At 34.9% G+C, this 23,220-nt stretch overlaps 2 protein-coding genes across 3 annotated transcripts; one reads left to right on the forward strand and one right to left on the reverse strand.

The window, feature by feature from the left end:
- Positions 1 to 427: 427 nt before the first annotated feature.
- LOC138322648 (uncharacterized) lies at positions 428 to 3,072 on the reverse strand. The gene has a single exon (XM_069266648.1). It carries the CDS (start codon positions 2,930 to 2,932, stop codon positions 1,874 to 1,876), a length of 1,059 nt encoding a protein of 352 aa, XP_069122749.1. The 5' UTR covers positions 2,933 to 3,072; the 3' UTR covers positions 428 to 1,873.
- A 1,727-nt stretch (positions 3,073 to 4,799) lies between these two features.
- Positions 4,800 to 13,351, forward strand: LOC138322649 (vesicle-associated membrane protein 3-like). 2 transcript variants are annotated; one of them, XM_069266650.1, is made up of 3 exons: positions 4,800 to 5,102; positions 9,097 to 9,483; positions 11,781 to 13,351. In XM_069266650.1, the coding sequence occupies exons 2-3, from the start codon at positions 9,097 to 9,099 to the stop codon at positions 11,928 to 11,930; spliced, it is 537 nt and encodes a 178-aa protein (XP_069122751.1). In that variant the 5' UTR covers positions 4,800 to 5,102; the 3' UTR covers positions 11,931 to 13,351. The 2 variants fall into 2 exon arrangements, with proteins under 2 accessions (XP_069122751.1, XP_069122750.1); XM_069266649.1 differs by having other exon boundaries at positions 4,803 to 5,045.
- The last annotated feature ends 9,869 nt before the right edge of the window (positions 13,352 to 23,220 follow it).

Genomic DNA, 23,220 nt, shown 5'->3' on the forward strand with positions numbered 1-23,220 from the left:
GAAAACCGTGACAAAATGGCTGCCTCCATTGGATTTTTGCAGTAAATGTTGGCGTCTTATAATATTTCATATTAAATCAACACTCATTTATGATACTGCGTACGGAGATTTGTTTCGTATTTGTGTTCGAGTACTACTAACAGTTGTAAAAGAACCGAAATTCTATGCCTTTTATGCTTTCTAGAGTCGTATCCAAGTATTCTCAAAATGGCCGTTCAATTCCTTGAAAACGGTAACCGAGAAAGGTACATTGTATATATTGTTGGCCAAGTCCGTGCCGTCGTGTCCCTCGTTCACGTGTTGGGGCGAGCTGGAACATTTATGTCCTACAGACATTTCTTTTTATAGAAAAAAGATGAATACTGGTTTTCTGACAATATATAAAAGATAAATACTGGTTTTCTGACAATAATATAAAAGATAAATACTGGTTTTCTGGCAATATATAAAAGATAAATACTGGTTTTCTGACATTATATAAAAGAAAAACAAAAATATCAAGAAAAAAATTAGGCACACTTTTTATTTAAACATAAATTCATAAACAACGATTAACAAATCGATCACAGAGAGCTTTTTAAATAAGCATTTACGGTCTATTTTTATACCACTTGTTTATGCTAATCAATTAATTTTAACTACACTGCTCATAAATGAAGGAAATCAATAAATACTGTATGATAATAAAAACATATATGAATGGAAAATTAAAGTGTTCAAAAATGGATTTAGCTTTGAGCAAGTAAATGACAGTAATAATAAACCCAAAACATTTTTTATATAGGATACACTGTAATAAATACTTTACTTCACTGTTGAAATAGACTGGAATGTTAGAGGAATCATATCTATATGACCCATAGTAATATTAGTTTTCTACATTATCGCATGCTCCACATAAAACTCAACACAGTGGTGTTCAAGCTAATGTTAAAAAAACCCATAGAAACTGCCTACAACCCGATTTTTTTTACACTTTGTAAAACTTCTGGTTGTTAACATGAAGAATTAAGCGTTTTTCATAAGCAAAAATTAAGAAAAAAATAAAATCGGATCGTGGGGGAATTTTGCAACAGCACCTTTGTCAATTAAAAATGGCCATCTTACAATGACGATAATATCTTATATAAAATGAGGGTTTATTAAAACTAAACCATGTTAAATATAAAAACAAAGTCATCCAATGATGACCTAGAAAATGGAATAGTCATAGCATAATGATTAGGACTCGATATTCAACCAACATGTAACTGGAGACTTTTAAAATGACCATTCCAATAAACGTTGTTACAATACATGATCTCATTCCAAACAGAGAACAATAAAAAATAAACACAAAACATTACAAAATATCCCTATTGTGGGGATTCATAAGAATTACGCCACACAGTGAAAATGCTGACAATCTTGCGCTAGTAAAAGAGTCAGCATGTTCACTGCCCTACAAAAAAGGGTACATTTAACTTTTTGTACAATTCAAATTCGTATGAGCAATATTGTACACTGTACTGTACTGTTATTAAAGTGGTAGTATATTTGTCCATTCTAGATACTATACAGGAGGTCATTCATTATATTCATTACATAAACATTCATCGTATCCAAATAATCAATTAGCTTTACGATTTATTCGCTACAACATGACGTTAATGTTGTTTGCTTGTCTCTCTAGTTAAAAAGTAAACAAACTGTTAAGTGTTTGTGTTATAGCTCTATAAATATGAAATCTCCCGTGAAAATAAAAACAAATTGTGCGAAAACCATATTTCAACATAACTGAGTTACGATTTAGATGAAATCATATCAATAAATGTAAACATAATGTTTGACGGTACATCAATAAAATGTACATAATTACAACTTCATTTCATCATTAATTCGACAGAATTATCGGTAACAAAACAACAACAACAGCTAAGACCACTACTACAGTTAACAATACGATCCTGCACCAACACTTTGATAGAAGAGTAGACACGGTACCCTGTGTTACACAAGCTTCTTTCAGCTGGTTCCCCTTCTCGACGTCAACACAATCTCCTGGTTTGTTACTCGTTGATTGGCTATAGTCAACCACAGATCTAGATGTATTGTCAGTAAGGACATCCGCCGCCGTAGCAGGCTGTCTTCCAGAGAAGTTACTAAATTCGTCTAATGTTGACATATCCACAATATGTGTGGTATCTAAATCTTCATCCTGGCTACATTGGAAACGTTCTTCATCTGGGGAAATATCCTCGGTCCGAGAGATATATGGTTGGTCCATTTCATCGTCATCAATAAATACCGGATTGTCTCGAGCTTTGACTGGACTGTCTTCGTTATCCGCTGACGAAGAGTCCTGACTCGAATCGGATTCATCAGAACTCTGGTTTTTCTGGGAATCTGGCATATTGGAATTATCACATTTGTTGCCAACATCTGGCAATTTGTCTGACGGGTCGGAAAGTTTAGGATGTAACTCAACTTTCAACGATTTGTAACGTGATTCGATTTGATATGTCGTAGCTACAGGAACATTGACCACAGCAGGTGTTGGCGGTTCAGGGTCTCTGATATCGAGTGTTTTACGAGACCTCCGTGTCCATGCCCATCCCCCAGGGTTTCCTCGGATACGTATGGAAACACCGCTGTTATATGTTGTGAACTTGGAAGGGTTAATATAGCCCTCCGTCGCCGGAACACGGTCAATGATACCAAGTTCCTCACACGTTCTAAACACCCAGAGTCTCCTGTTGTCAGCCGTATACCACACATTGTTACGTAAACTCACAGTAATTGTGGGGATATCGCCAACTTGACATTTGTTTTGTAAAAGTTCGTCAACTGTCTGACCGATTGAAGTTCCACTATATCGCCCATAGCCAAAGTAATAGGCAATGCTGTCCTGACTGTAACGGATTTCGGACGGACGCAAGGACAATATTGTCATTTTGATGTGATGTCAGTGATGATCAACTTCCAAAATGGTCCTAGTTTTAGAAGTAATGTTAACTTGACATGTTACTCGGGGAGCCCTGTACCATAGGATTATATAACAAGATTACTAGTGTCACTGGTAATTTCCACCCATTAACCATACAATGTATCTATCTGGCGTGCACCTATTGGCCAATACTTGGGTATTACCACTCTAAGTTTAGCATGCCGACTCATCGTATGTACATTGATTACTATACATTTATTTGAATTAAGAAGAAATTGTTGCTAGTTTCATTTTCGTTACATGCAATTATCGTACGAGTACGCTCCCTTTATATACTAAATAAACGGATCGTTAGCCACTTTTTGTACTGGAGAACAAGGAAATTAGTTCATGGTCCACTAATCTTATTCTTTGTCTTTGTTCAACACCTTTCATGACAAGAATGAGGGATGAAATTTTTATTTGAAAAGTGTAATTTACACGAAAGTAGAATGATATAAACATATATTGTAATACAGTAATACATAAAAGATACAGTAAGACATACTAAATACAGTTATACATAATAGATACAGTAAGACATTATAGATACAGTTATACATAATAGATACAGTTATACATAATAGATACAGTTATACATAATAGATAAAGTAATACATAATACATAAAGTAATACATAATAGATAAAGTAATACATAATAGATAAAGTAAGACACAATAGATAAAGTAATACATAATAGATACAATAAGACATAATACATAATACATAATAGATACAGTAATACATAATAGATACAGTTATACATAATAGATAAATTAATACATAATAGATAAAGTAATACATAATAGATACAATAAGACATAATACATAATACATAATAGATACAGTAATACATAATAGATAATAGATAAAGTAATACATAAAAGATAATAGATACAGTAATACATAATAATAGATACAGTGATACATAATAGATACAGTAAGACATAATAGATAAAGTATTTATACATAATAGATAATAGATACAGTAATACATTATAGGTAATAGATACAGTTATACATAATATATACAGTAATACATGATATATACAGTAATACATAATAGACAAACATGTACCAATCACTATTTAGAAAACTTAGCTCAACAATGATCAAATATGCGTTTGAATCACTGAATAATAATTTCATCTGTTTACATTTGAAGGTTACTTATTTTTAAAATATGTTTTTCTCCTTTTGTAAAATGATAAGATATACCGATTAAATGACAAAAAAACAAAAATAATTATGGTGTAATGGCAATGTCAAAAACGGATGGATTATCTTCATACATATTGATAATCAGTTACATGTACAAATATCACTATAACCTTCACAATTAGTAATATTTTGTATCTTTATTGTTTATAAAAGCTTTATTGATAAGGAAAGAACAAAGCTTGAGCTCGGTAAACAAGATGAACGAACGGAAAATAAATAAAGCATGTTGACCTAGTCCTATTACGTTTTCTCAGAATATTCTGGATATAAAAATCATAGTCCAATGACAAACTTGTCTCGGCGCGAAGAAGAATTGGAGCAAATATCTATGGTTTAGATTGTGTCAGTTGCTCAATCATAACGTGTTATTTTTGGCAACCAAACATTTACAAATTCCAATGATCACCATCTAAGTGAAGTAACGCAAACAATCTAGTTATAGTGCATTGTGTCATATCCTATTACTCTCGCCATCCGCTGTTATATAACCACATTATCCAGATGCTCATCTTACAGGTATGTTTTTAATGTTTATCATGTATATAATGTGGATTTCTGTCTTCTCCGCCTGTCTCATATATAAAAGCCATTAGGTGGTTTCCCACCAAAAATCCCAAACCATCATGATCACTGTCCATGCAATTCTCGTCATGCTACATTTACTCCCACTAACAAACAGTGCGGGTCAAAGGTCACCACACACCTATGTTAGACAGTTAAAAGGAACTGAAACCGGAAGAAAATGTAAAAGGAATCAACTGTTCGTGAGTGTTATATTGGGACGCAAGACGATAAAGCAAGCTTCTGACTGTGGACATTTTTGCTGAGGATCAACATTGATTGTGACGTAATATCAAGGCAAGTTGTAAACGTTGAAGTAGTTCAGGCAGACTTGTTCACTGTGTTCACTGAACCGTAAGTTATACATTTGTATGTAGAGTATAGCAGGGACGAGACAGAAATTAAACTGTAATAAGTCAGCCAATTAACACAACAGATTTCCCAAAGCACAGACGTGATAGGGATGATGCATTTCCAAAGCATTATCATAAGTATAAACAGTACTATCTAAGAACGAACTACGTTTTCCAAGGAAAGAGTGACATTGAGTGACATTTAGTGACATATCTCGATGTAATATAAGTAAGACACACAGGCATGAATTTCTGAATACGTATGTTAGTTCACCGAGTGTTATTGACTCCGGGGCACGAGTGTTACAGTTAAATATATGATTTCTAAGCTGTTTGACTTGCTATTTCTATAGTATAAGAACGGTATATTTGACGATTGATAACAATTTACTTTGTGATATTCAACTGATGAGTCATCAGTTTGCAAACTTATCTATGTTGTTGATGTTCCCACTATTTATGTTATTTTCGTCCCATTTCATATATCTGATGAAATAGAATATCTTGTAAAAGAAGCTATGCATATTAAAATGCATAGTGAAGTGAAATCGTAGACCATAATTTGGCTTTTTGGGATGACAGTATGTACTTATTTCAGTGCACTGTAGATGCAACTACAGCGATTTTTAACAATACTGCCAGAAATCCGTGAGGATGAAAAATACGACACTTAATTATAACTTTAATGAACTATTTTGATATAAAGATAGTGTGAATCATCAATAGATTCTTAGGTAAATGGAAGATCCAAACATTCAATGACTATATTTCATTTTCTTGAAGGAAACATTTTCCATAATTTACGCTGTTGTTTGAGGTACTATAACAATGCTATTTAGATAACAAACCTTGGTAACTAGGTCAGTAAATCGACCTGTTAACCTATCATGCTAAGCTAAGTAGATTGTATTGCCCCTCTGTATCACAAGCTACGGTACAGAAGGAGGATAATCGTTCACCTGCCACTAAGATACACAGGGTAATGTTGGGACTCAGTTTTAACATATAATATCTGACGGGTCCTGTCATCGTCTACATGTCAAATGTTTAATTTTCACAATAGGATTGGGGGATACCAGAACCGCAAAGCTTATTAATCTTTTTATAATCGTAAGTTTGACTGTTTGTCAGATCTCATCATGGATTCAATGTTTATTTTTATACTTCACTGAGCTGGAAAATATCCGAATCGCCAATAGAATCCGTGTTATTTATCAGAATCGCAAATAGTCAATACAATTCTGTTGTATATTTAGTTTTTATTGTTTTATTACAATTGAGTCACGGTTTCGATGTTTATTTTCAATCTTAACTGTGTATAAGAAGGTTGTTACAATCAGAAGTTGTGATATACAGCGGGATATGTACATGTACCCCTGTGTGTTAAACATACATTGTATCAATAGAAGCCGTGATCGTGAGCGGTGATCACGGGTATTTATCTAACATTAGGTCAACAGAATCTGAAATAGGGAAATGTACTGATGTAAAACCGTCACGATTCATTTAATCTGTGACTCCATCCTTAATGTAAGACTTTTAAGTCTAAGATATAAACAGCATAAGTCGATCACTGAATAACTGATGCTATGTGCATTGCATAGCTTGCAGTGTCTAGACAAATAGCCTGAAATATCATGATGAATGGCTTGTATAAGTAAATAAGTGTTAACCTTCTGTCTGTCATAATCTCTACACAGTTACAGTAAATAAGTGTTAACCTTCTCTCTGTCATAATCTCTACACAGTTACAGTAAATAAGTGTTAACCTTCTCTCTGTCATAATCTCTACACAGTTACAGTAAATAAGTGTTAACCTTCTCTCTGTCATAATCTCCACACAGTTAAAGTAAATAAGTGTTAACCTTCTGTCTGTCTTAATCTCCACACAGTTACAGTAAATAAGTGTTAACCTTCTGTCTGTCATAATCTCTACACAGTTATAGTAAATAAGTGTTAACCTTCTGTCTGTCATAATCTCCACACAGTTACAGTAAATAAGTGTTAACCTTCTGTCTGTCATAATCTCCACACAGTTACAGTAAATAAGTGTTAACCTTCTCTCTGTCATAATCTCTACACAGTTAAAGTAAATAAGTGTTAACCTTCTCTCTGTCATAATCTCTACACAGTTATAGTAAATAAGTGTTAACCTCCTGTCTGTCATAATCTCCACACAGTTACAGTAAATAAGTGTTAACCTTCTGTCTGTCATAATCTCTACACAGTTACAGTAAATAAGTGTTAACCTTCTCTCTGTCATAATCTCTACACAGTTACAGTAAATAAGTGTTAACCTTCTCTCTGTCATAATCTCTACACAGTTAAAGTAAATAAGTGTTAACCTTCTCTCTGTCATAATCTCTACACAGTTAAGTTAAAGTAAATAAGTGTTAACCTTCTCTCTGTCATAATCTCTACACAGTTATAGTAAATAAGTGTTAACCTTCTGTCTGTCATAATCTCTACATAGTTACAGTAAATAAGTGTTAACCTTCTCTCTGTCATAATCTCTACACAGTTAAAGTAAATAAGTGTTAACCTTTCTCTCTGTCATAATCTCGACAAAGTTATAGTAAATAAGTGTGTTAACCTTCTCTCTCTGTCATAATCTCTACACAGTCACAGTAAATAAGTGTTAACCTTCTCTCTGTTATAATCTCTACACAGTTAAAGTAAATAAGTGTTAATCTTCTGTCTGTCATAATCTCCACACAGTTACAGTAAATAAGTGTTAACCTTCTGTCTGTCATAATCTCCACACAGTTACAGTAAATAAGTGTTAACCTTCTGTCTGTCATAATCTCTACACAGTTACAGTAAATAAGTGTTAACCTTCTCTCTGTCATAATCTCTAGACAGTTAAAGTAAATAAGTGTTAACCTTCTCTCTGTCATAATCTCTACACAGTTATAGTAAATAAGTGTTAACCTTCTGTCTGTCATAATCTCTACACAGTTACAGTAAATAAGTGTTAACCTTCTCTCTGTCATAATCTCTACACAGTTAAAGTAAATAAGTGTTAACCTTCTCTCTGTCATAATCTCTACACAGTTATAGTAAATAAGTGTTAACCTTCTGTCTGTCATAATCTCTACACAGTTACAGTAAATAAGTGTTAACCTTCTCTCTGTCATAATCTCTACACAGTTAAAGTAAATAAGTGTTAACCTTCTCTCTGTCATAATCTCTACAAAGTTATAGTAAATAAGTGTTAACCTTCTCTCTGTCATAATCTCTACACAGTTAAAGTAAATAAGTGTTAACCTTCTCTCTGTCATAATCTCTACAAAGTTATAGTAAATAAGTGTTAACCTTCTCTCTGTCATAATCTCTACACAGTCACAGTAAATAAGTGTTAACCTTCTCTCTGTCATAATCTCTACACAGTTATAGTAAATAAGCTCACTGGATCTACCACTTCATCCCAGCAGCATCATATAATAATAGAAAGACAAAATAAGTCAGAAGACTGGTGGTCCACACATCTAGGGTAATGTTTTGAGAGTAATTATTATAAATGAGTTGCGTTTGATGAATTGTTTTTAATGTTTCAGATAAACCCCAATAAATCTTATTTTGTTCTTTTCACACTTTTTTTTTATAATCGGTCAACTGCACTGAAATCACCAAGGGTGTTTTGTAATACTTAACTTTAACAAAAAATAATTTGATTTTACCTAAGATGTTTCTGTAATTATTGATCTTGAGACTTTTTCTGATAAACTCATTGAACATACATTTTATTGCAAGAGAAACTCAACGACCTCTGTGAATAGGATGAAAGTATAAACGCACCCGTAAGTATGTGCTGATCGGTGGTTTTTCTCCGGGTACTCCAGCTTTCCTCCACCAACAAACTTGGCACCTCCTTAAATGACCCTGTCGTTTAATAGGACGTTAAACTGATTAAACAAACCAAACCACATTTTCCCAACGTCACGATGAGTAAATATAGTATTAATTTTATGACGAATATGTTTTTTATATATTAGATGAAAAAGAAACACAAGAAAGACAAGATGGAAAATGAGGAAATGAAAGACCTTGAAGAAAAAGATGAGAAGAAGGACAAAAAAGAGAAAAAGAAAAAGCACAAAAAGGAAAAGAAAGATAAAAAGAAGAAAGAGAATGGCTATTCTAAAGACGATTTGTATATGTTTGACCTAAGTGATGTACACAGTGCTAGTACCCCAAATATCAAACACTTACCAGAGGAAATGGAGCCTCTGCGTCCGGCCCAGCGCTCAAAGAGCCTGGACGAATTACGGGAGGAGGCTCAAGAAATAACAGATATTATGATGGACAATGTCGTTAAGATTAGAGACAGGGAAGGGAAACTCGACGACCTCTGTGAGAAGGCTGAGAGTTTAAACGCATCCGTAAGTATTTCCTGGTCATTTCAAAATGCTACCGTAAGTATTGATAACTTGTGTTGTACCATTCAATAGTACCAAGATACCATAGTGATATCCGGGAAAATCTAAGATAACAAGTGAGAAAATGTAAGGTTAAACACGAGAATGTGAGGAAAACAAATGAAGAGGGCTAAATACACTTCACCAGTCATTGCTAAACGTGACTGGGCAGATGCTAGCATCACGTTTGTTGTGTATCCCTTGATGATGGGTTGGACTGAGGTACATAAAGAGATGTACTAGACAGATCGGATTTTGTTAAACATGATAATATTTAAAGTAAATATATAAATATAAAGAATTCGAATTCAATCTTGTAGTACCAGGAGCCAACTGATATTTTTCACACGATGTCGATAAGTCGTCTATGGTACAGGTATTAAACTGAGTGTTCTGGGAGACACAATACACACTTAACTGGTGTAAAAGCAGTTCATGTGGTCAGACATCATCACATTGGGTACAGTTTTGTTTTACTGTACTGTTAAGCTACATATAAGTACTGTCCTTACTTTGGTGGTAAAACACTAGTGGATTCATACATGTATCAATACACTTTCTTCATTCCCTGAGATATCAATACAATACGTCACTTATTCGATAGTCAGTCAATACGTTGTGATGTATATCGTAACCGACGTACAGACCAACTGAATTCATAGGGAAAAAGTGGTATAATGCTGCATACCCAGATACTTGTATATACAATATATATTATGTTACCTTCATCCGAGCACACATATAGGGTTTGGACAGACAAATCATCCACGCATGAACACAGAGAAATATATCCGATGCCTAAATATACTTTGCCAGCTCGGGGCTAGATTATAAGACTCTTTCATATGTGGATATGAAGGATAGGGATATTCTACCCGAGGGTCACAAAATGTAGTAAAACCCGAGGCTTGCCGAGGGTTTTGCAACATTTTGTGATCCCGAGGGTAGTATATCCCTATCCTTCATATCCACTTATGAAAGAGTATTTTTCTTTCATACCACAACGTTTTACTGCAATTTTACAACGATAATATCCCGTCATTTTGAAATAAATTCGAAGAAATCCACGACTGGAAGTCAATTTCCATACATGAAAAATTACGTGATATTTTCAACACAAATTCCGTTGCTTGCATCTTTTATAGTAAAACCAGTCAATTTTGTGAAAAAAATGTAAAAATTTTACCGAGGAAATAGAGATTTTGTTGACGCCGTGACGTCACGAGGCTTTATTGCATGGGTAGCCATGCAATACAGCCTCAGGCGACATGAGTGTATTGCCCTAGACCAGCCAGTATTACACGTGTAGGTATGAAAGAAAATCAGATATCTACTATTTGTCGCGGATACGCTTGATTTCCTGGAATAATGTTTAAAAGCATAGCAACAGGATGACGTGGTTATACACTTAGTGGTAAAATGTGACAAGCATTATGATTAAAGCTCAAGTCTAATAGGTTAAAAGGTTATTACTTTCCTTCTGAGTAAACAGTTCACAGTGATGAATCATCCAATGGAACAATTAGCGAAATAAGTAAATGATATTTATTTGATAATCCAAATGATGGCAATATCTGTTATCTGAGGCCTTAGTGATTGAAAAGCTGATATATAATATTGATTTCCTTTTTTTATCCACAACTAGAACGAATATACGTATATATAATTTGCTGTAGATTTCCAATTATTTTAAGCGTATACATGCATTGATATATTATTTGTGTCCAAAAGAAACATAACGACCATTCTTGATATTTACTTTACCACTCAGAAGACGTCAAATTCATAAGCGTAGACTTGTTGTATAATTTTCCTTAAAAATACCATCATATTTATATGTGAAAAAATAATGTGTCTCGCTGTGATTTTGATATTTTATACGGTTCAGTTTTATTGACTACTAGGTAAGTGATATCAAACAAGCAAGATAAAATGCATACAAACGTTTTATGATGGTTTGCATAATCATTACTTTGCTCCATTATCACTAATAGGCACCAATTGTAGCTCTAAAGACGACAACATTTTCTGTCTAAAAGTCTTTGAAGCTGCAATATTGCAGCTAACCCAGAACAAGTAACCATACTTTCCCTTGCTATTGACGACTAGAATCACTTAAACCTTGTTGTATTAAAATGAATACTAAAACATAAACTATTATACCAAACAGTGTTATATAAACGTCCCCATGAATCCCGGTTTTAATTGAGTGCTCACAAATGGGCCATTAATACTAATATTAACTCTATTTTGTTTTATAGACCGAGATGTTCCAAAGGACTTCTGTACTGATGAGAAGAAAGCAGTGGTGGAGAAATAAAAAAATGAAATTAATACTAATGGTTGTAGGTGCCTGTTTCTTAGTTCTGTTTACTGTCATCATCACACTTAGTGCATCAGGAAACATTTAACGTCCCCATTGCATGTTGTTTGTAATTTTAGTAAAAACAAGAATCTCTTTAATTACGGAAATAGGAGATAACGATTTCAGATACGTCATTGGTTCAAAAAAGGTCATCACATATTGAATAAGAAAATCTTTCCATGTGTTATCAGATTAAACTTTGTTGTATGAGACTACATGTGTAGTTGTGTGCCCGGTGACGTTACGGTGACATACTTGTTTTAAAATTACCATGGTCATACTAATGTATTGTTAATGAATAGTGTGTCCGTTAAGGTTGTTCAATCTGTGTACATGTTCGCTGAATTACATTTGTTGGTATGAATCGACATCTTGTTATATTAATGTCTATTAACGTGACATGACCTTACACGTGCATGTTGAAAGATTTTGTTTTAATTAATCCTATTGTCATAGATATTAATCTTAAACATGGAATAGTTGTGGGGTACAATTTTATTGTGTTCATGAGATAATACCACGACATACTGCCTCGAACAAGTCACCCTCTGTCAGTGTGTCTAATATATTGTTCAATATCATTGTAATTGAATATAATAAAAGTAAGTGTTCTTGCTATTTTATTAGCATAATTTAGGTTTTATAAAAATATATCTAACTACTTTTTATATTGAGCCTTTTTAAAAATGTTTTAAATTTATATATTTTTTATGTAATTAGGTTTGTCATAAATGTAATTCTGAATCAGAAACTATTAATTTAAGACGATTACAATTATGTGAACAATATTTCCAAAAGAGAATAAAAACAAATGTCTTGGACATTTTATTTACAATCAATCATTGAAAAAACATATGTTTAAAAGATATCATATGTGATTGTAAATATTAATAAAAACCTGACTTTTACTAAGTTTTGATAGTTCAACGAGAAAAAAAGATGTTGCACTATCGCCCACGCCAAATGTTTGATATAGTAATACAAACGCAACAATATTTTTTTTTACTTTCATTTACTTTGATTATTAAAACCTTTGTAACATGTAATACAACACCATCATATCTTGCCTTCGTAAACATGAAAATTAAATTATCATATTCCATAAAACCTTAATGTGTTTTTCATGTTTCACATGTATGTTTTTAGCCGACTGTGTCAACCTCAAACAGGTTTGTACTGCATACATATACAATTTAATGGTCATGATAATTGACTTATCCACTTGATTATTTATTCAGATTCGGTTATTTTGAAAATGAATTATGGGACGATGCTTGATCAAATCGCCTTCTCCACAGGCACTTTTACACGATTCAGATTTTGACAAATCCAAATCTATACTTTTTCATATATGATTTATATATGTTGACAATTTTTTAATTAATATTATCAGAATAATATATGTTAAAAAGTATCCTTTAAATGATGTAGTTATATTATTAAAACAAAATAGAACTTTTCCAATGATTTGCGTTGGTTTTTTTTTATAATTCACAAAAATACACGAACAAGCACATCACCACTAGATCAAACTGAAAAGGAATACTTAATTAAAGTAATAGGCTCACGGGTATCTATTACAAATTTACATTCTAGTTCTCTTTTGTATATGAATGTAGAAATATATGGAGAAAATGTTATCTTGGTTACTTTGGAGTATGAGTTATCTCCCTTTGTACACATCGCTCGTATATTCATTTCTGTATAAAGAACAAACTATTTCCACATTTTGTCTATACTTAATTTTATCAAAAAACATGACGCAAATGAAATGAGATGTCTTTGTTTTGGATACGATGATATAATGTATAATTATAGCTTTATATTAAAAGGCGACTAAATTTGGGATATTTTTTCGCATCCTCCTGCTTAACTTTATTTTTTCCTAACATCTCCCTTGACACTGCCTCATTTTAGCCTTGAGTTTAACGGTCGTGTGAGGAGGGTTATATCCCCTGGCCGAGATATACCGTAGTTTATTAAAGTGTTTCTACTCCTGCTTAGCGTTTAGTATAATGAGAGTGGGACGACTGGTTCGCTCGTTGTCAGTATAATGTGAAGGGTGGGGTGTGTTACGGCATGCTTCAGTTAGATAGCACTATAAAAAGGGCAAAAGTTACACTACTACAAAGTGTCACAACACGAACATACACCACGTACAGTCCACACAACACACTTTATACACACAACACACTTCATATACACAACACACTTCATACACACAACACACTTCATACACACAACACACTTCATACACACAACACACTTCATACACACAACACACTTCATACACACAACACACTTCATACACACAACACACTTCATACACACAACACACTTCATACACACAACACACTTCATACCCACAACACACTTCATACACACAACACACACAACACACTTCACACACTTCATACACACAACACACTTCATACACACAACACACTTCATACACACAACACACTTCATACACACAACACAACACACTTCATACACAAAACAAACTTCATACACACAACACACTTCATACACACAACACACTTCATACACACAACACACTTCATACACACAACACACTTCATACACACAACACAACACACTTCATACACACAACACACTTCATACACACAACACACTTCATACACACAACACACTTCATACACACAACACACTTCATACACACAACACACTTCATACACACAACACACTTCATACACACAACACACTTCATACACACAACACACACAATACACTTCATACACACAACACACTTCATACACACAACACTCTTCATACACACAACACACACAACACACTTCATACACACTTCATACACAACACACTTCATACACACAACACACTTCATACACACAACACACTTCATACCACACAACACACTTCATACACACAACACACTTCATACACACAACACACTTCATACACACAACACACTTCATACACACACAACACACTTCATACACACAACACACTTCATACACACAACACACTTCATACACACAACACACTTCATACACACAACACACTTCATACACACAACACAACTTCATACACACAACAACCTACACACACATACACACAACACACTCATACACACAACACACATACACCACAACACACTTCATACACACAACACACTTCATACACACAACACACTTCATACACACAACACACTTCATACACACAACACACTTCATACACACAACACACACAACACACTTCATACACACAACACACTTCATACACACAACACACACAACACACTTCATACACACAACACACTTCATACACACAACACACTTCATACACACAACACACTTCATACACACAACACACTTCATACACACAACACACTTCATACACACAACACACTTCATACACACAACACACTTCATACACACAACACACACAACACACTTCATACACACAACACACTTCATACACACAACACACTTCATACACACAACACACTTCATACACACAACACACTTCATACACACAACACACTTCATACACACAACACACTTCATACACACAACACACTTCATACACACAACACACTTCATACACACAACACACTTCATACACACAACACACTTCATACACACAACACACTTCATACACACAACACACTTCATACACACAACACACTTCATACACACAACACACTTCATACACACAACACACTTCATACACACAACACACTTCATACACACAACACACTTCATACACACAACACACTTCATACACACAACACACTTCATACACACAACACACACAACACACTTCATACACACAACACACACAATACACACAACACTTCAATACACACAACACACTTCATACACACAACACACTTCATACACACAACACACTTCATACACACAACACACTTCATACACACAACACACACAATACACTTCATACACACAACACACTTCATACACACAACACACTTCATACACACAACACACTCATACACACAACAACAACACTCATACACACAACACACTTCATACACACAACACACTTCATACACACAACACACTTCATACACACAACACACTTCATACCACACACAACACACTTCATACACACAACACACTTCATCACCAACACACTTCATACACACAACACACACTTCATACACACAACACACACACAACACACAACACACTCATCACACAACACACTTCATACACACAACACACTTCATACACACAACACACTTCATACACACAACACACTTCATACACACAACACACTTCATACACACAACACACACACACACACTTCATACACACAACACACTTCATACACACAACACATACACACACATACACACAACACACTTCATACACACAACACACTTCATACACACAACACACACAACACACTTCATACACACAACACACACAACACACTTCATACACACAACACACTTCATACACACAACACACTTCATACACACAACACACTTCATACACACAACACACACAACACACTTCATACACACAACACACTTCATACACACAACACACTTCATACACACAACACACTTCATACACACAACACACTTCATACACACAACACACTTCATACACACAACACACTTCATACACACAACACACTTCATACACACAACACACTTCATACACACACACACACACTTCATACACACAACACACTTCATACACACAACACACTTCATACACACAACACACACACACTTCATACACACAACACACTTCATACACAAAACAAACTTCATACACACAACACACTTCATACACACAACACACTTCATACACACAACACACTTCATACACACAACACACTTCATACACGCAACACACTTCATACACACAACACACACAACACACTTCATACACACAACACACTTCATACACACAACACACTTCATACACACAACACACTTCATACACACAACACACTTCATACACACAACACACTTCATACACACAACACACTTCATACACACAACACACTTCATACACACAACACACTTCATACACACAACACACTTCATACACACAACACACACACAACACACACCATACACAACACACTTCATACACACAACACACTTCATACACACACACACACTTCATACACACAACACATTCACAACACACTTCATACACACACAACACACTTCATACACACACAACACACTTCATACACACAACACACTACATACACACAACACACTTCATACACACCACACACTTCATACACACAACACACTTCATACACACAACACACTTCATACACACAACACACTTCATACACACAACACACTTCATACACACAACACACTTCAAACACACAACACACTTCATACACACAACACACTTCACTTCATACACACAACACACTTCATACACACACACACATCATACACACAACACACTTCATACACACACAACACACACAAACACACTTCATACACACAACACACTTCATACACACAACACACTTCATACACACAACACACTTCATACACACAACACACTTCATACACACAACACACTTCATACACACAACACACATCATACACACAACACACTTCATACACACAACACACTTCATACACACAACACACTTCATACACACAACACACTTCATACACACAACACACTTCATACACACAACACACTTCATACACACAACACACTTCATACACACAACACACTTCATACACACAACACACTTCATACACACAACACACTTCATACACACAACACACTTCATACACACAACACACTTCATACACACAACACACTTCATACACACAACACACACTTCATACACACAACACACTTCATACACACAACACACTTCACACACAACACACTTCATACACACAACACACTTCATACACACAACACACTTCATACACAACAACACACTTCATACACACAACACACTTCATACACACAACACACTTCATACACACAACACACTTCATACACACAACACACTTCATACACACAACACACTTCATACACACAACACACTTCATACACACAACACACTTCATACACACAACACACTTCATACACACAACACACTTCATACACACAACACACTTCATACACACAACACACTTCATAACAACACACATACACACAACACACTTCATACACACAACACACTTCATACACACAACACACTTCATACACACAACACACTTCATACACACAACACACTTCATACACACAACACACTTCATACACACAACACACTTCATCACACACACATTCATACACACAACACACACAACACACTTCCATACACACAACACACTTCATACACACAACACACTTCATACACACAACACACTTCATACACACAACACACACAACACACTTCATATACACAACACACTTCATACACACAACACTCTTCATACACACAACACACTTCATATACACACAACACACTTCATACACACAACACACTTCATACACACAACACACTTCATACACACAACACACTTCATACACACAACACACTTCATACACAGGAGGTCTGTATTTATATGACTTCATAGTCTACATCATCCAGCCAATCAAATTATAATTTATTAGGTTTTTTTTTTGGAACAATCTTAGTCTTTAAAGATGCTCCACTGCCGACAGAGTATAAACGATACCCATCACTTGAACAATAAATGTATTAATAATTGTGTATATATGTGTCTAATTAACACACAAAAATACATATGAATTAATTTATTTTACTTTTGGTGCATACGCAAATCATAACTTCATGCCCATATAAGACACAGTGTCGTGATTTAAACCTATGTTTGTGTTATTTTAAACCTTAACCTTAGTTTGGTGTTTTGTACTGTCCTTAAGTCTTAGTTTGGTGTGTTTGTACAGTGTCCTTAAACCTTAGTTTGGTGTGTTTGTACTGTCCTTAAGCCTTAGTTTGGTGTGTTGTACTGTCCTTAAGTCTTAGTTTGGTGTGTTGTACTGTCCTTAAGTCTTAGTTTGGTGTATTGTACTGTCCTTAAGACTTAGTTTTGGTATATTGTACTGTCCTTAAGACTTAGTTTGGTGTGTTTGTACTGTCCTTAAGCCTTAGTTTGGTGTGTTGTACTGTCCTTAAGTCTTAGTTTGGTGTGTTGTACTGCCCTTAAGTCTTAGTTTGGTGTGTTGTACTGTCCTTAAGGCTTAGTTTGGTGTGTTGTACTGTCCTTAAGTCTTAGTTTGGTGTGTTTGTTTACTGTCTTTAAGTCTTAGTTTTGTGTGTTGTACTGTCCTTAAGCCTTAGTTTGGTATATGTACTGTCCTTAAGTCTTAGTTTGGTATATTGTACTGTCCTAGTTGGTAAGTACTGTCCTTAGCTTAGTTTGGTATATTGTACTGTCCTTAAGCCTTATTTGGTTGTTGTACTGTCCTTAAGACTTAGTTTGGTATATTGTACTGTCCTTAAGCCTTAGTTTTTGGTATATTGTACTGTCCTTAAGTCTTAGTTTGGTATATTATGTGTACTGTCCTTAAGACTTAGTTTGGTATATTGTACTGTCCTTCAGCCTTAGTTTGGTGTGTTGTACTGTCCTTAAGACTTAGTTTGGTATATTGTACTGTCCTTCAGCCTTAGTTTGGTGTGTTGTACTGTCCTTCAGCCTTAGTTTGGTGTGTTGTACTGTCCTTAAAGTCTTAGTATGGTATATTGTACTGTCCTTAAGACTTAGTTTGGTATATTGTACTGTCCTTCAGCCTTAGTTTGGTGTGTTGTACTGTCCTTAAGTCTTAGTTTGGTGTGTTTGTAATGTCCTTAAGTCTTAGTTTTGGTATAGTTTGTACTGTCCTTAAGTATTAGTTTGGTGTGTTGTACTGTCCTTAAGCCTTAGTTTGATGTGTTTTACTGTCCTTAAGCCTTAGTTTGGTGTGTTGTACTGTCCTTAAGTCTTAGTTTGATGTGTTGTACTGACTTAAGACTTAGTTTGGTGTGTTGTACTGCCCTTAACAGCCCTTTCAGTTTGGTGTGTGTTGTACTGTCCCCTTAAAGTCGTTAGTTTGGTGTGTTGTACTGTCCTTAAGTCTTAGTATGGTATTTTGTACTGTCCTTAAGACTTAGTTGGTATATTTGTACTGTTCCTTCAAGCCTAAGTTTGGTGTGTTCAGTCTGTCCTTAAGTCTTAGTTTTGGTGTGTGTTGTTACTGCCCTTAAGTCTTAGTTTGTGTGATTTGTATTGATTTTACTGTCCTTTAAGGCTTAGTTTGGTGTGTTGTACTGTCCCTTAAGTCTTAGTTTGGTGTGCTGTACTGTCTTTAAGAGGGTCTTAGTTTTGTGTGTTATTGTACTGCCCTTAAGTCCTTAGTTTTTGGTAACTTCATTCCATATAAGACACAGTGGTCGTGGTTTCTTTTTAAACCTTTGTTTGGTGTGTTTTTACTGTCCTTAAGCCTTAGTTTGGTGTGTTGTACAGTCCTTAAGGCTTAGTTTTGGTGTGTGTTGTACTGCCCTTCAGCCTTAGTTTGGTGTGTTGTACTGTCCTTAAGTCTTAGTTTGGTGTGTATTGTACTGTCCTTAAGTCTTAGTTTGGTATTTTGTACTGTCCTTAAGACTTAGTTTGGTATATTGTACTGTCCTTCAGCCTAAGTTTGGTGTTGTTGTACTGTCCTTAAGTCTTAGTTTGGTGTGTTGTACTGCCCTTAAGTCTTAGTTTGGTGTGTTTGTACTGTCCTTAAGGTCTTAGTTTGGTATTTTGTACTGTCCTTTAGACTTAGTTTGGTGTGTTGTACTGTCCTTAAGCCTTAGTTTGGTGTGTTGTACTGTCCTTAAGAGTCTTAGTTTGGTGTTTATTGTACTGTCCTTAAGCCTTAGTTTGGTGTGTTGTACTGTCCTTCAGCCTTAGTTTGGGTGTGTTTGTACTGTCCTTAAGTCTTAGTTGGTATATTGTACATGTCCTTAAGACTTAGTTTGGTATATGTTGTACTGTCCTTCAGCCTTAGTTTGGTGTGTTGTACTGTCCTTAAGTCTTAGTTTGGTGTGTTTGTACTGTCCTTAAGTCTTAGTTTGGTATATTGTACTGTCCTTAAGTACTTAGTTTGATGTGTGTTGTACTGTCCTTAAGCCTTAGTTTGTCCTTAAGTGTATTGTTTACTGTCCTTAAGTCTTAGTTTGGTGTTATTGTACTGGTCCTTCATGCCTAGTTTGTGGTGTTTGTACTGTCCGTTCAGGCCTTAGATATTGGTGTGGTTGAACTGTCCTTAAGGTCTTAGTAATTTATATTGAAGTACTGTCCTTAAGACTTAGTTTGGTATATTCTGTACTGTCCAACAATGCCTTAGTTTGGTGTGTTTTTACTGTCCTTAAGAAGTCTTAGTTTGGTAGTGTTGTGTAATGTCCTTAAGTCTCAATAAAGTTTGGTATATTGTACTGTCCTATAAGTATTAGTTTGGTGTGTTGTACTGTCCTTTAAGACCTTATTTATATGTGTATTTACTGTCCTTAAGTCCTTAGTTTTGTGTGGGTTGTAACTGTCCTTAAAAGTCTTATTTTGATGTTTTTACTGAGTGCTAAGACTTAGTTTGGTATATGTACTGTCCTAGGAAGTTTCTTAGTTTGGTATAATTTGTACTGTCCTTAAGTCTTCCACAATTATTTGGTGTGTGTGTACTAGACTTAAGGTCTTATGTTTGGTTGTATTCATATACACGGAGGTCCTCGACCAAAACAATGTCACAATCTCCTTGTAAGCTTGATTTTGGTAAATACCCAAGTCATTTTTTTCTAACAATGTCTTAAACTAAGTTCTAAAGATGGTTTAACTTTCACCTATAAGTTTAAAATCATGTACGTGCAAAAGGTAAGTGTTTCTCGAACAGTTCATAACTTTTTTGAGATATTTAATATCTGAAATTATGTCTGTTCCATCATTATGTATTTTGCTCTCCCGAATGTGTGTGTTTAAAGATATCCTAAAATTATGCTATTGTTTTTTAGGGTGAATGTCTGTCTCGATCCTGTCCCGTCTATATTGATTTAAGCGTTCTTAAGAACAGAACGGTGTTTTTTCCATTCCCCAATGACAGGGGAGCAAAAAACATTAGCATATAATTTTTACTTCGCACTGCTTTTTTTTGATTTAATTTAATGATTTTGTGTTCAATATTATATGTTGACATATTTTTCAACCTATTGAAAAAAAATCCATGTAGTGCCAATGTGTGGCGATATCGGAAACCATTCTGGTATTCAATTGATAACCGCAAGGTATAAGCGTCAAATATGATATAAAAACCGACGATTTTCACGATGTAATGGACCTTGTAAGTCCTGTACTGCCCTTATCTAGTCTTAGTTTGTTTGTGTTGTACTGCCCTTGAGCCTTAGTTTCGTTGTGTTGTACTGTCCTTGGTGTTTGGTGTATCTGTACTGTAATGTCCTTAAGTCTTAGATTGTTGTGTTGTACTGCCCTTGAGCCTTAGTTTCGTGTGTTGTACTGTCCCTTAAGACTTAGTTTGGTATATTGTACTGTCCTTAAGCCTTAGTTTGGTTGTTGTACTGTCCTTACGCCTTAGTTTGGTATATTGTACTGTCCTTAAGTCTTAGTTTGGTGTGTTGTACTGTCCTTAAGTCTTAGATTGATGTGTTGTGCTGTCCTTAAGTCTTAGTATGGTATATGTTGTACTGTCCTTAAGACTTAGTTTGGTATATTGTACTGTCCTTAAAGACTTAGTTTGGTATATTGTACTGTCCTTCAGTCTTAGTTTGGTGTGTTGTACTGTCCTTAAGTCTTAGTTTGGTGTGTTTGTAATGTCCTTAAGTCTTAGTTTGGTATATTGTACTGTCCTTAAGTATTAGTTTGGTGTGTTTTACTGTCCTTAAGCCTTAGTTTGATGTGTTGTACTGTCCTTAAGCCTTAGTTTGGTGTGTTGTACAGTCCTTAAGTCTTAGTTTGGTGTGTTGTACTGTCTTTAAGTCTTTGTTTGGTGTGTTGTACTGTCCTTAAGCCTTAGTTTGGTGTGTTGTACTGACTTAAGTCTTAGTTTGGTGTGTTGTACTGTCCTTAAGTCTTAGTTTGGTATATTGTAATGTCCTTAAGTCTTGGTTTAGTGTGTTGTACTGTCCTTAAGTCTTAGTTTGTTGTGTTGTACTGCCCTTGAGCCTTAGTTTCGTGTGTTGTACTGTCCTTAAGTCTTAGTTTGGTGTGATTTACTGTCCTTAAGCCTTAGTTTGGTGTGTTGTACTGTCCTTAAGCCTTAGTTTGGTATATTGTACTGTCCTTAAGCCTTAGCCTTTGATATGTTGTACTGTCCTTAAGTCTTAGTTTG

The sequence above is a fragment of the Argopecten irradians genome, chromosome 5, assembly GCF_041381155.1.
Source record: "Argopecten irradians isolate NY chromosome 5, Ai_NY, whole genome shotgun sequence".
NCBI classification, from domain to species: Eukaryota; Metazoa; Mollusca; class Bivalvia; order Pectinida; family Pectinidae; genus Argopecten; species Argopecten irradians.